Source organism: Natator depressus, chromosome 7 (assembly GCF_965152275.1).
Source record: "Natator depressus isolate rNatDep1 chromosome 7, rNatDep2.hap1, whole genome shotgun sequence".
Lineage (NCBI taxonomy): Eukaryota > Metazoa > Chordata > Testudines > Cheloniidae > Natator > Natator depressus.
Genome location: NC_134240.1, coordinates 52291304 through 52304032, shown reverse-complemented (window position 1 = coordinate 52304032; position 12729 = coordinate 52291304). Strand labels below are relative to the sequence as shown.

General features: G+C 44.3%; 1 protein-coding gene across 8 annotated transcripts in view; it reads left to right on the top strand.

The window, feature by feature from the left end:
• Positions 1 to 12729, top strand: part of SORBS1 (sorbin and SH3 domain containing 1) — a 262831-nt gene that overhangs the window by 146889 nt on the left and 103213 nt on the right. For 6 of the 8 annotated variants that reach the window (XM_074958409.1, XM_074958406.1, XM_074958404.1 and 3 more), the window contains exon 1: positions 550 to 688. The exons of the other annotated variants lie outside the window; for them this stretch is intronic. In XM_074958409.1, the coding sequence (XP_074814510.1) occupies positions 657 to 688 (32 nt within the window). In that variant the 5' untranslated portion in view covers positions 550 to 656. Of the gene's footprint in view, positions 1 to 549; positions 689 to 12729 lie in introns of those variants that run through there. 8 annotated transcript variants of the gene reach the window in all.

Below are 12729 nucleotides of genomic sequence, written 5' to 3'. Positions count from 1 at the left end.
TTCCCAAGCTCCTGGGCTTAATCTCTCTCGCTCTCAAGCTGATCGTTTCTCTCTCTATCATATCAGGTATTTATACTACAGACCTAACTCTGCCAACTGCGGAAACATTAGCCAATCCCTGTGATCCTACTCATTGTAAAAGGATCTCCAATGCCTATAGCCAGATGTGAATGAAAATGTTCCCTCATGGACAGGCACATGCTGCTTTGGCGTGTTGTTGTTTTACACAGCGCTTTCCATGTGTTTTACCCAACTATTTTATAAAGTTTCATCCGTCACGTTCCTTCCCCAGTGCATCCCTATCCTACTCTCCTACCCTCCCCCACTGAGCGCCCTTTCTCCCCCATGTGGATCTGCTGGAACTTTCAGTGTCTGCATGATGTCAAGGGCGAAGGAATGCCAGGCAGGCGGGAGGAGGAGGTTGATTGTGAGCAAGCCAAGTGACAGGCTGACATGATTAAGAGCCTGCTGGCTAATTAAAGCACAGAGATGGGAGGAGCAAAGTTTTTAAGGGTGCCAGAGAGAGAAAGGCCTCCCCAAACCTCTTGTTACACTTCAGTGAACTGAGCAGCTGAGTTGCACAGAGCAAATCCTAATTAACTCTTTCACACCTCATCTCTGGAGTTCAAACTGGGGGTTGAAGGGGGACCCAGCAAATGGCACCTTTAACTGAAAAGCCTGATCCAAGGTAAGGACACAGTCTGATTTCTGACTAGTAATCGGCTGGCGGCTTAGCACTCCCAGGACTTTATGTAGTATTGCTGCTGGCTTCATGCCATGTTAGCTGGGGTGACACAGGTTAACTCCCAGTTCTGTTGGTGTATCACAAGCTACAGTTTGAGGGAAAGAGTTCTCTAGATGGCTTTTGAATGGATCTATGTTCTGATTACTGGAGATGGAGGAATCCTGGCCTGGGTTTCTGCCTCCTCCCTGTCAGCCTCTGGTGGGTGACCGAAGTCAATACCCAAATTTTGCAACTTGGGCCTGTTTCTAAAATCAAAGTGATGGGAAAAAATCTGGTGCTTTGGCGCAGGCCCATACTGATTGGCCTCATGGCAAGTATGTTTGTTTTTTGTCTTTCACTTACTAAATCTTCTAGGCCATACATTAGTCTGGTTATTGGGCTGGAAGAATGAGAATGGTGTGAATTTAAAAGTGGGTTTTGAGTTGGATGTTCTGCTGTTCCTGAAGGAACTTGTAATCGGAGATCAGAATTTAGCCTGCATCCTCTAAGAGCATCTCATTTTAGACCTGCACCCAGCTGAGACCTCCTTTCCTAGGGCATCTCCAGTACTGGGCATATAGGTAGCCTCTGGGTTCTTGATTCCATTCTTGCAGCTGCTATAAGAGGCAGCATGGTCTGTTGGACTGAGTGTAGGACAGGCAGTCAAGACACCTGGTTCTGTTCCCTCCTGGGCCACTGGCTTGTTGTATGGCTTTGGCCATCATTCTGGGGTTCTGCTGCGGCCTCTTTGTGCAAACTGCGCTCTCTGTAAAGCCAGATGAACAGCCCCTGGGAATTCCTCTGACATAGGATCGTCGCCTAGGTGGCAAAGACCCAGCAGAATGACTCTACTCCACCTCCCCTTGCAGCGCCTGACCGAGGAGCATGTCAGGGGTGTGCCAGGAGAGACATGGAGTACCTCTGCCCTCACGTTGGCCTTAGCTCTTGCAGTGGCCCCGTGGAGTTGTTGCAGCTGTGCTGGAGTTAGAGCAACCCTCAGGGTGCTCTAGCATCTTATGTTGCGGGGACCAGAGGGTTCCACCCCAAATCTGGTTCCCTTGACCCCCCACATCCTGTGCCAGCTGAGTGGAGTTTAGCTACCGTTCAGAATTGGGGTCTGTGTCTGTTTCCCCATCTCTGTGTGAAGTAGTGATCTGCACATTACCTACCTTAAAAAGGGGTAATGTGCAGATAAGTAAATAAATGTTTGTGCAGCGCAGTGGGAAATGTAGTGCTACATGTTGGTCGCTGTTAGAAAACCAGGGTTTGCCAGCAATTAGCACAGCATGTGATTGGAGATAGTGGTGTATTTCCCTGTACCTGAGACAGTAACTTTGTGGTTTGGGTGCATTTCAGATATTGTGGTGTGGTGACGGTTAGTAAATGTTGCTATTCTAATGGACCCCACTGTCTAGATATAAATAGTATTATTAGATGGTTGCTTTATTTGTGAATTTCACTGTGAAATTAGAACTGGGCCTGAATCAACACCCTTTCCCCACCCCAGCCATCAGCGGAGTTTGTATCTGGATCTGAACTTTGTGGTTTGGGTGCATTTCTGCTTAAAATCTAGACGATGGTAAGTGTTGTGTCTCCTTCATTATTAGTGGTTGTGTAACTTGAGAGCTCTCATCAACATCTGCACGAGGTAATGTCCAAAGAAGCCTGACTGGCTCTGCTCGCGGTATCTAATCCATTGTATTTATAGGGTGCCATTCACTGCAGTGAACATGCAGTTTAGTGTGACCGGTTTCAGAGTAACAGCCGTGTTAGTCTGTATTCGCAAAAAGAAAAGGAGTACTTGTGGCACCTTAGAGACTAACCAATTTATTTGAGCATGAGCTTTCATGAGCTACAGCTCATGCTCAAATAAATTGGTTAGTCTCTAAGGTGCCACAGGTACTCCTTTTCTTTTAGTGTGACCGTGTCCCTGGAAAGGTGCTGCATCTAAAGCCTGTGGCCAGTGCAATGAGTCCATGGCTTTAAAACTGGGAACTCTTAGGGCTTCTGGAATCTGCAGCCATGGTTAGATCTGTTTGTTCAGAACGATTGGTTTGCCCCCAGATCCAAGGCGTCCATTGATTTTAGGCACAAGAAGATACTCCAACTGGCCTCGAAACAACTGGGACCCAATTAATCCAATATGTACAATTTATGAAGTGAAATGGAAAACTGACATCCTCCCGACTCCCTTTATGTGGCCTTTAAGGATCCCAGGGCGCTTTTTGCAAGAGCAGAGGGTATAACCTGGTGTCTTTAACTTCACTTCCTCTCGTTAACTCTCTCCAAATTGAATTCCTGCTAATTACATTCTCCCTGCCTAAATTCCCCCTACAGCCTCAGTAACATCAGGTCCCCCAAACTGTTCAGTGTTGCTGCGTGCTGTTAGTTATGTCCTGCTTTCATTCCAGAGGAGGCAGCACTTCAGCTGTACATGACGTGTCCCCTTGTATAAACTGTACATCAGCGTCAGTTTGTACGGTGCTCTGGGAGCCTGTGTGATGGGAGCAGTTACATAAATCAGGTGGATGTGAACAAAACCTCAGATCCCAATACTTCAAACAGCTGTGTCTTGGGACTCTCTCGCTAATATAAATACACGATATGATTTAAACACTTCAGGGTCCGCTTTTACATCTCTAATATCTTGGTCTGATGTTTGAGGCTGTGATGTGGTTGTGTACATGTGCACACAGACAGGCATGACACACAACTTCCCCTACACTATGGAGACTTTAGCATTATATCTCCAATTGTACTGACAGCTAACTCCACAATCATCTCATCTAGCTACCAAGCACAGAAGTTAGAGGACAGGCATGACAGGGTCAGAATAACTAGGTGGCAAATTACACTGATGTAAAATCTGCTGTCCTGGAAAGGGGTGTTTTCAGCTACCAGGAAGAACAGAACTCTTACCCAAAGGGATCTTGTCAAGCAATATAAAGCTGCTTCCAATTCTGAGTGCGTAGTCCATGTGAAACAAATCATGAACTTACCTCCTCCTGTTCTATTAGAGACACAAGGTTCAGGGGACTGGGGGCGGGGGCGGGAATCTCTGTGAAATGGGATTCAGTGGTTCCAGTCCATTTCCTTGTGAAGAGGGATCCATCTGCCTGCCATTTTCACACCTGGTGCTACCTGCCGCCTTTGTTGGCTGCCTCAGCCAGAGATGGAGTGATCCATGGACACTGAACTGTCCTCTATGATCTAGAGGAGGCCATTCTTGTCAGGGCAGGGCACAACAGCAGAAAGATCTGACCATCTGGTCATCAGGAGGTCATCTAGTCCAACCCCCTGCTCAAAGCAGGACCAATCCCCAATTTTTGCCCCAGGTCCCTAAATGGCCCCCTCAAGGATCAAACTCACAACCCTGAGTTTAGCAGGCCAATGCTCAAACCACTGAGCTATCCCACCCCCCATGCTCTTGTACTCTCTGAAATTGAATGAAGGAGTTGAGTCTGCAGTGCTGTCAGTCTGTCAAATGTTTCAACTGCATCAAAGTCCCTTTTCCAGCACAAGATCCCAGATATTTTAGCTGTAACATTTGTCTTCATCTTAATGGGAAAGGTGACCAAATGTAGATCTGTGTTCCATCACTTTTAAGATGTTCATTTTAGGTACTTTGTGCTGAATTAACTCGCACTGCTGGTGCCATATGTTCAGTGTAAAGTTCATTGCTGAAAGATGTCTTCATCCGGAAACATCCCAAAGATCTTGAAGCAGCACATTCAATAGGGTTGCCATCTTTGTAATGGCTGGTAACTGGACCCCCAAAGCTTTGCCCTGCCTCTTCCCCCAAGGCCCTGTCCCCTCCTCCACCTCATCCCCTGAGGCCATACAACTTCTCTGCCTCTTCCTCTAGGGTCCCACCCCTATTGCTTGCAGGGTCTTCACCAGCACAGCCGAGGCTGCGTTACCTGCCACCTGTGGGCTATACAAGGCCACATGCTGCCACTAGAGGCATGAACAGCTTGGCCCCAGAGGCAGCGTCTGCTGTTGCTGTTCTGCCTCCTTCCTTACGCTTAGGGCTACCACCTTTTCCAAAGATTTTTAAAAAATGGACATCAGGGCTTGTCAAATGGCACCTGGACACACAAGCTGAAACCCAGATTGTCTGGGTGAAAATCAGACAGGTGGCAATCGTAATGTTCAAGTTTACATTTCTTATTTGACTTCTATTACTCGGTGCAGTGGAGCTGTGCTGATTCCCATGAAATCAAATGGGATGTCTGTTCCTGTTACAAATTGCTGAATTTTCCAATTGAACATGCACCATGTTTTTAAAAAGAAAAGAAGTAAAAAAATCCCAACAAGATGCTGCATCACCCAAAACGTGCTTTGTTAATTTATTTTAACAATTGTAGTTTAAATTATTTGTGGTGATACATCATGATATGCCAGCCAGGGCTCTATACTGCATGCAGTTCCTTTGGTAAGTGAAGCTTTGCCACTGTATCTCTGCTGTTTTCTGAGGAGTGGAGGGAAACCATTGTTTTGTGTGAACCTTTGCGAGGCTCTCTTGTACATTGCTTATTTACAGTGCTTGCGTGCCTCTCATTCATAGGATGCTGAGTATAATGCCCTCTGGGGCAGTGGCAGCATATTAACTCTTAAAATAAAAATAATGATCTACTTATTTTCATACGTATTTCAAGACGGGGAGGAATGGCAAGTTGTGAGAGAGCTGGTGGACTGGGTTAAGTCAACACTCTCTTTAGTATTTTGATCTTCTTTTTCTTCCTTTTATGTAACACAATATGAAGAGAAATTAAGTGGTACCAAGGACTCCATCCTACAAGGTACCAAGCACTGGGACTCTGATCCAGCAAAGCTCTTAAACACATGCTTAGCTTCAAACGAAAGGGACTACCCCTGTGCTTGGAGCATTCCCACTGGCTGCAAATTAACCACGTGCTTAAGAACTTTGCTGGGTCATGGACACAGTGCTCAGTGCTCCAGGATCAAGCTCCATGTGGAAAGCAAGGCCTACAGTAAGGCACAGGATACATGCAACATACTGCAGGTCAGGTGTGTTTAAAAGGCCTCATGATTTTTAAGCCAATCTCATGATTTTTGGGTCACCTGACTCGTGATTTTTTGAACGCGTGGGGTTGGCAATTTACACACAAAAAGTCCTAGTTGAATAAGTGGAGGTGTCACTACTAACAAGGGAAGGAAACCTTGGTTTTTAAAAATAGTTTTTTTTAACCAGCATTGCCCCTTTCAGGCTGAGACTTGCAAAGTTGTCTAGTGGATTTTGATGCCCACGTAGTAGGAGCTGGGTATTTGAATCCCTTGTGGCCATACAAATCTCAGTCCAGGCTTCTTAACCAGTATACAACCAAGGAAACAACCCCTCACCCAAAATAACTAATTAATGAGATTCCTACCACAGGGCCAGATTCTACAGCGCTCCAGTGACTTAAAAGCATGTGTCCTTACACTGAACTATTAATGAGTTATTTGTTATGTATTGCTATTGTAGGGAGAGATCCTGGAACGTTTGAAACGTGAGATAATCCAGAGACATGCTGTTCAGAAGTATTCACCGCGTATCTGCATTCCTTCTAACTAGGACTCCACCACTCTCTTTTCCACACCAAGTAGGGAAAGAGCTGTGGTCTTGGAAGAAATGTGCTGACACTAAAAGGGATGAAAGAAAAGGAGGACTTGTGGTACCTTAGAGACTAACAAATTTATTTGAGCATAAGCTTTCATGAGCTACAGCTCACTTCATTGGATGCATGCAGTGGAAAATACAGTAGGGAGATTTTATATACACAGAGAACATGAAATAATGGGTGTTACCATACACACTGTAACGAGAGTGATCAGGTAAGGTGAGCTATTACCAGCAGGAGAGAAAAAAAACCTTTTGTAGTGATAATCAAGGTGGGCCATTTCCAGCAGTTGACAAGAATGTGTGAGGAACAGTGGGCTGGGGGGCGGGGGGAAGGAATAAACCTGGGGAAATAGTTTTATTTTGTGTAATGACACATCCACTCCCAGTCTTTATTCAAGCCTAAGTTAATGGTGTCCAGTTTGCAAATTAATTCCAATTCAGCAGTCTCTCATTGGAGTCTGTTTTTGAAGTTTTTTTGTTGAAGAATTGCCACTTTTAGGTCTGTAATAGAGTGACCAGAGAGATTGAAGTGTTCTCCGACTGGTTTTTGAATGTTATATTTCTTGACATCTGATTTGTGTCCATTTATTCTTTTATGTAGAGACTGTCCAGTTTGGCCAATGTACATGGCAGAGGGGTATTGCTCTGTGTTCTCTGTGTATATAAAATCTCCCCACTGTATTTTCCACTGCATGCATCTGATGAGGTGAGCTGTAGCTCATGAAAGCTTATGCTCAGATAAATTTGTTAGTCTCCAAGGTGCCACAAGTACTCCTTTTCTTTTTGCGGATACAGACTAACACGGCTGCTACTCTAAAAGGGATGAAGAAATCTTTAAAAGTCTGCCTAGAGGTATGGGGGTCCTGGCAAGAAACTAGTACATGTGACATGTAGATGTAGGCACATTTAAGATCAGAAACTTCTGGCTTATACCCTTGGGAATTCATTACCTGCCATCATGTCTTAAATTTGTACAGAAGAAGCTTTTGCTGCTATTTTTTTCACATTTCAGTAAAGGCATTATTTAAGGTCTGCTGGAGAGGTAGCACTGTCTACTGGCTAGCGCAGGATTCTGGAAGGAAGGAAAGGGGGGTTCTATTTCTGGTTTTGCTGAACTACTTCCTCTATCTATAAAATTGATAAGATGGATCCCACCTTCTGGAGCGCCACTGATTTAAGGTGCTCTTGTATATGTAACACTGACAAACCCTGGTTGTCAGTGGGCAGGATCAAACCTGGGCTCTCTGGAGCTTAGTGCATGTGCCTTTACTGTGTGAGCTAAAAGCCACATGGCCCTTAGTTAAGTCTGTAGAACAGACTCATTAATCTCTAAGTATGTCTCAGTGCCACTGGAGAGGACAGAGCACCACACCCCAGAGGTGTGTGGGTTACATGTATACCTGCACAGTGGTAGTAGTGTATGTGTAAACGCTACTACTACTCTGTGTGTGTGTGTGTGTGTGTGTGTGTATATGTATATATATATATATATATATATATATATATATATATATAAAAGGACATAGGCTCCAATTCTGGAAAACAGTCTCCATTCATGAAAGCACTTAAGTGGCTGCTTAACTTTAAAGTCAGTGAGACTAAACCCATGCTTAACTTTAAGCACCTTGGAGACCAGCAGTAATAACTGTGAGCCTGATTTAGGAAAGCTTCAAGCACATGCTTAACTTGAAGCATCTCCTTGAGTGCTTTCCTGATTCGGGACCATAGCTACTGCTTGCTGCCTGGTTTGTAATAAAACCTAACGCTCAGAGCCTCGCCCGGTGTAAATCAGCTTCACAAACTGCAGTCTGTGGAACATGCTGATTCCTACCAGCCACACATTTCACTCCTGCCACCTGACCTATTTGTGAATTCAGCTGATAACATTGATTAACTTCACAGTGAACACACACTAAATGCGTATTATATTAATTAAATTCCAGAAATGCTAATAAGTTTGGGGAATGTGTGAAACATCATTTTTCTAGGTCAGATTGCAATTAGTTTGCCCCTCCTTCTTCATTCACTTTTGGCAAACTTGTTTCCTTTAATTACCGTTCTATTTTTATCCCCAGAATCTCTTCCATTGAAAGTGTTTCTTCTTAATTATGGGTTTATATCCCAACTGATGCCAAGATCAGTTATTCCACTGAATTCACAGTCTGCTTGCAGTTCTGGTACCAGTTTTCCTAAAGAGGGACTTGACAGTTTCAACAGCATGGGACCTGCAGCGCTGGCTCACATTATGTGTGAAACTCTTACAATTGCAGAAGCTTGGACTCAATGAAGCCTTTCTAAAGACTGATGTCAGTGGAAAGACTCATAGTGGGTTTTTGATCAGGCCCTCAGTGAAATGTGTAGTCACGAGCGTATAGTGCTTTCCCCTTTAAATTAAAGAATGTCAGGCTATGTCTATGCTTCAATCGCTACAGCTGCTGCGCTGCATCTGCACTGCTGCTTCAGTATTGCCTTTCACTCCAGCAAAGGGAGTGACTCTCCCATCACCGTAGTCAATCCACCTCGCGGAGAGATGGTCGTGAGGTCAATGGAAGAATTCTTCCATCGGCTTAGCACCGTCTACACTGTGGGTTAGGTCAGCTTAACTACATTGTTCAAAGTGTAGATTTTTCACACCCCTGAGCAATGTGGCTGGGTTGACCTAACTTTTTAGTGTCGACCTGGCTTCACAAAAGGCACTCACACAGAAAATGAAAACTGCAAAATTCAGTCAATTGTATGGAGTCCTTGACTCCATTTTACTGTGTTTCTCTCTTGATATATTTAATTTTCCAGCTCAACGTCTTTCCTAAAAAACATTAAGGGTTAAAGAGCTAGGTGCATTAAATAATGAAGTCATTATAATGTTCAAAGATTTATTGCGGGGGTGGTCTAACTTTCACTTTTTCCTACCACCCAAGATTTTTCTGCAATATACACCTAAATTTTTTTTTATATTTATATAGTATCTTTCACCCCATGGTGTAGAAACTTTATATGCCAGGATCACTTGTACAGAGAAATGCATCCACCTCTGGAATGGAGCAGCTGTTAGTAGTTTAGGACAGGAAATGAAGAGGAATCTCTCAGCCAATTGGAATGGCAGGGAGAATTCAGGCCCCAGTGCAGCAAAGCATTTAAGCACAAGCTTAACTTGCATCATGTGAACAGCCCCATTGATGAGACCTTTGTTGCCTGGGCATTCTTTATGCTTCCCTTGCTGCCAAAACAGCTTTTTGCAGGCTTTGCTCCCAAAGGCAAGTCCCTGCAGTGGGATGATTGGTAGGAAACAATGAGTTGAAAGTCCTGGAGTTACCAGCCATTGCTGTGTATTTCCCTCTGCCCCACAAAGGGACCAACTTAGCCGGTGCTTTATTTACCCAGAGGAGTTTGATTCACGATAGATAGCTGGTTGTAGCTAGGAATTTTATACTCTTTTACGTGTGCTTGAACACAGATATTGGATCCAGGCTGGAGAGAGCTGAAATAGTTTAATGTACCCCTTCTCTCCCAACAATGATAGTTAAATATTTGTATCCTCCACCTAATGAAGATTTCATAGGGCTCAGAATAAGCCCTGTTATGAAAATATATTGGGCCATATTCTCCACCATTAACATCAGCTCAGGATCTGGCCCATATTGTCTCGTGTGGAGAAGCAGAAACATAAAGCAGATGTTGCATCTGCACGTAGAGCCAGGCAGCCTGTCTGTGGCTTGTATTTGGCTGCTGTTGCTGTCCCTTTTTAGAGTGAATGCCCCATGTTGCATTGTTTATGTTGTCCTGAGATCTGCTTGGAGTCACGCTGTATGACTTCTGCCCCCTGGGGTCCTCACAAAGGCATGGTGGGTATCCCATGTGGCTATTTCAGTGAATAAAATAATTTAAATAATTAAATAAGTGCTGTCATCTGTTGTGACAGACACGTGACTGAAGACCCAGCTATTGGCTAGGCTTAGCATGGAAGAGACTGTTCTCATACGAAGTTTGCCTGTTGAATTTTCTTCAGCTAGGTTGCCAAGTATTTGAAATCGAACATAGCCATTAACTCAGGCTGGCATTAAGCATGGCAAACAGACCAAGGGTTTTGTACATGTGTCTCTGAATAGCCTCTGACACCAACTTGTATGGATGCCCCTGAAGGGGCTGGAACCTGGTACTTTTTGATCTAAAAGCATGAGCTGGTCCTGATTGAGCTAAAGGACCAGTTCCACTAGCTTGGGGGCAGTAGACAGACTTATAAATATCTGTATGTGGGCCACCCACTTGAGAAGGCTGAAGAGCAGAGTGAGTTAGCCTGGCTTGCCATTAGTTTACATTTCTTTGGTGCTACATTTTTGGGGAAATAAAATACATTGTATTTACAAAAAGACATTGTTATTTCTGCAGGAATTCCTCAATGCTGGGTCCCTGGAGATAATACATCCTTGAAAATACAGGCTTATATTGTCAAAATGTGTCATCCTTATGCTGTGCACCACCATCTCTGGATTGATGTTGAAATCTCTTTGTTTATTATTTATGTTATGGTAGCTCCTAGAGGCCCAATTGTGCCAGGTGCTGTACAGACATACAGTCCAAAATAGTCCCTGACACAAAGCACTTAAGATAGGAAAAATTAACTATGTCTGTCTCTCTGGTGCCTAATATTTAATAGGGTTTTGTCTTTATAATTCTGCCTTCTTTTTAAATGCAAATGTTGTATTCCTCTGGGATGATATTCCCTCAGCAAATGTGCCCCAGATGTGCGCCAGACGTCTCCCAATATATCAATAGCAGCACCGTAGTTCTGCTGCATGGCGGATGGGCAGCTGCAGAGTAGGTGTAGGGAGAGAGAATAGCCCAGTGCAGAACTAAGGGCAGGCTGGGGAAAAGGGCTCTGGTGTGGGGTTCGGATCTGTGAACACTTGGATCAGTGGCTGCAGTGGTTATGGCCAGGAGCAGCAGTGGCTTCCTAAAAGGGAAGGGGCACCAGCACCTGAACTGTTGCCCTGCCCCTCCATGCCACCCTTCCCCTCAAGCCCCTGCCCCTTCTCCCTGAGCCCCTCCCCTGAGGCCCTGCCTTCACACTGCCTCTTCCCCTGAGGCTCTGCTCCCACACCACCTCTCCCCCCCCCCCCAAGACCCTGCCCCCTGCTTGCTCCTTACCACCCCACCCATCACCCATTGCTTGCCCTTACCGCTGGTAAAAATTGTGAGGGCATAGCCCTCCCACTTTTAAAAGTATGGGGGGGCGGGGTCATGGCCCCCTGGCTCCCCATGTTCTGGCACCCCTGGTCATGGTCCCTATCTCTGCCTACAGCCTGGCTCAGTAGCTAGAGCAAGCCTGTTTGCAGGTTGCTGGGGAACTCTGTATCTCCTCCTCCATCCCAACAGTGTTCTTGCAGCTGCCTACACAAAGACCTTTACTCAGGCTTACATGTGTGCAGCTTACATCCCTAGAGCACAGAAGGGGTAATTGATATGTTGCTGAAGCTGGGCCAGAACAGGTGACCAAGAATCCTTCCACTCGCAAGTTAGCATTTTCTGTGGTCTGTGAACTTAAAATGGGGCTAGAGAAGCTGGGAATGACAGACAAAAGTGAATGTGTATTTGACAACACAGTAGGGAAACTAACATCTGTCCTTGTTTCTGAAGATGTTACTACATAGAAGAAAGACCTCCCACCCTATTTCTCTGTGATCAGTCATGTTGGTATCTAAGCATTAATATGTGCTGGGGTTTCCTGCTCAGGGATTTTCTCTCTAGTGAGATTAGATATAGGCAAAAATTTTCATCTAAAACCTTTTTTGGCAAAAAAGTGCAGCTTCCATAATGCCAAAATGTTTCACAAATTCATGTTGTGGAAAAGAAGCCACAAACAAATATGCTGAAAAAGTTAAGACATTTATTTTGAAATTTCCTTCAAATTTATTTTAAACAATTAAAAAAATAAAAAACAAAATGCTCAAAATCAAAGCAAAACATTTCATTTAACCCAAACCTTTTAATTTTTGAATTTGCTGAAAAATTTGAAAAATTTCGTTTTTGGATAGACCTGAAACTATTTTTTTTAATTGTTCCAAATTGCCAGTGACCTGAAAAAGCCATTATTTGCACAGCTCTAGATGAGACACCTTGTAAAGATGCTGCATATCTCTCAGGCTATCAGAGGCCAGACAGCTTTCTAACTTGTTAATGCAGATGACCTTGCATATAATCCAGATCTTGTGACTTAAAGTTTAGGGATAGTCTAAAGTAGTGATACTCAGGCTGTGGCTCACGAGCCACAAGTGGCTCTTAAATGTGTCTTCTGCGGCTCTTTGCAGTACATGATACTAAAACACTGTGTGATTTAAATATTAGCCAGTCTAAGTTATTAACCAATCAAGATGATTTTCCT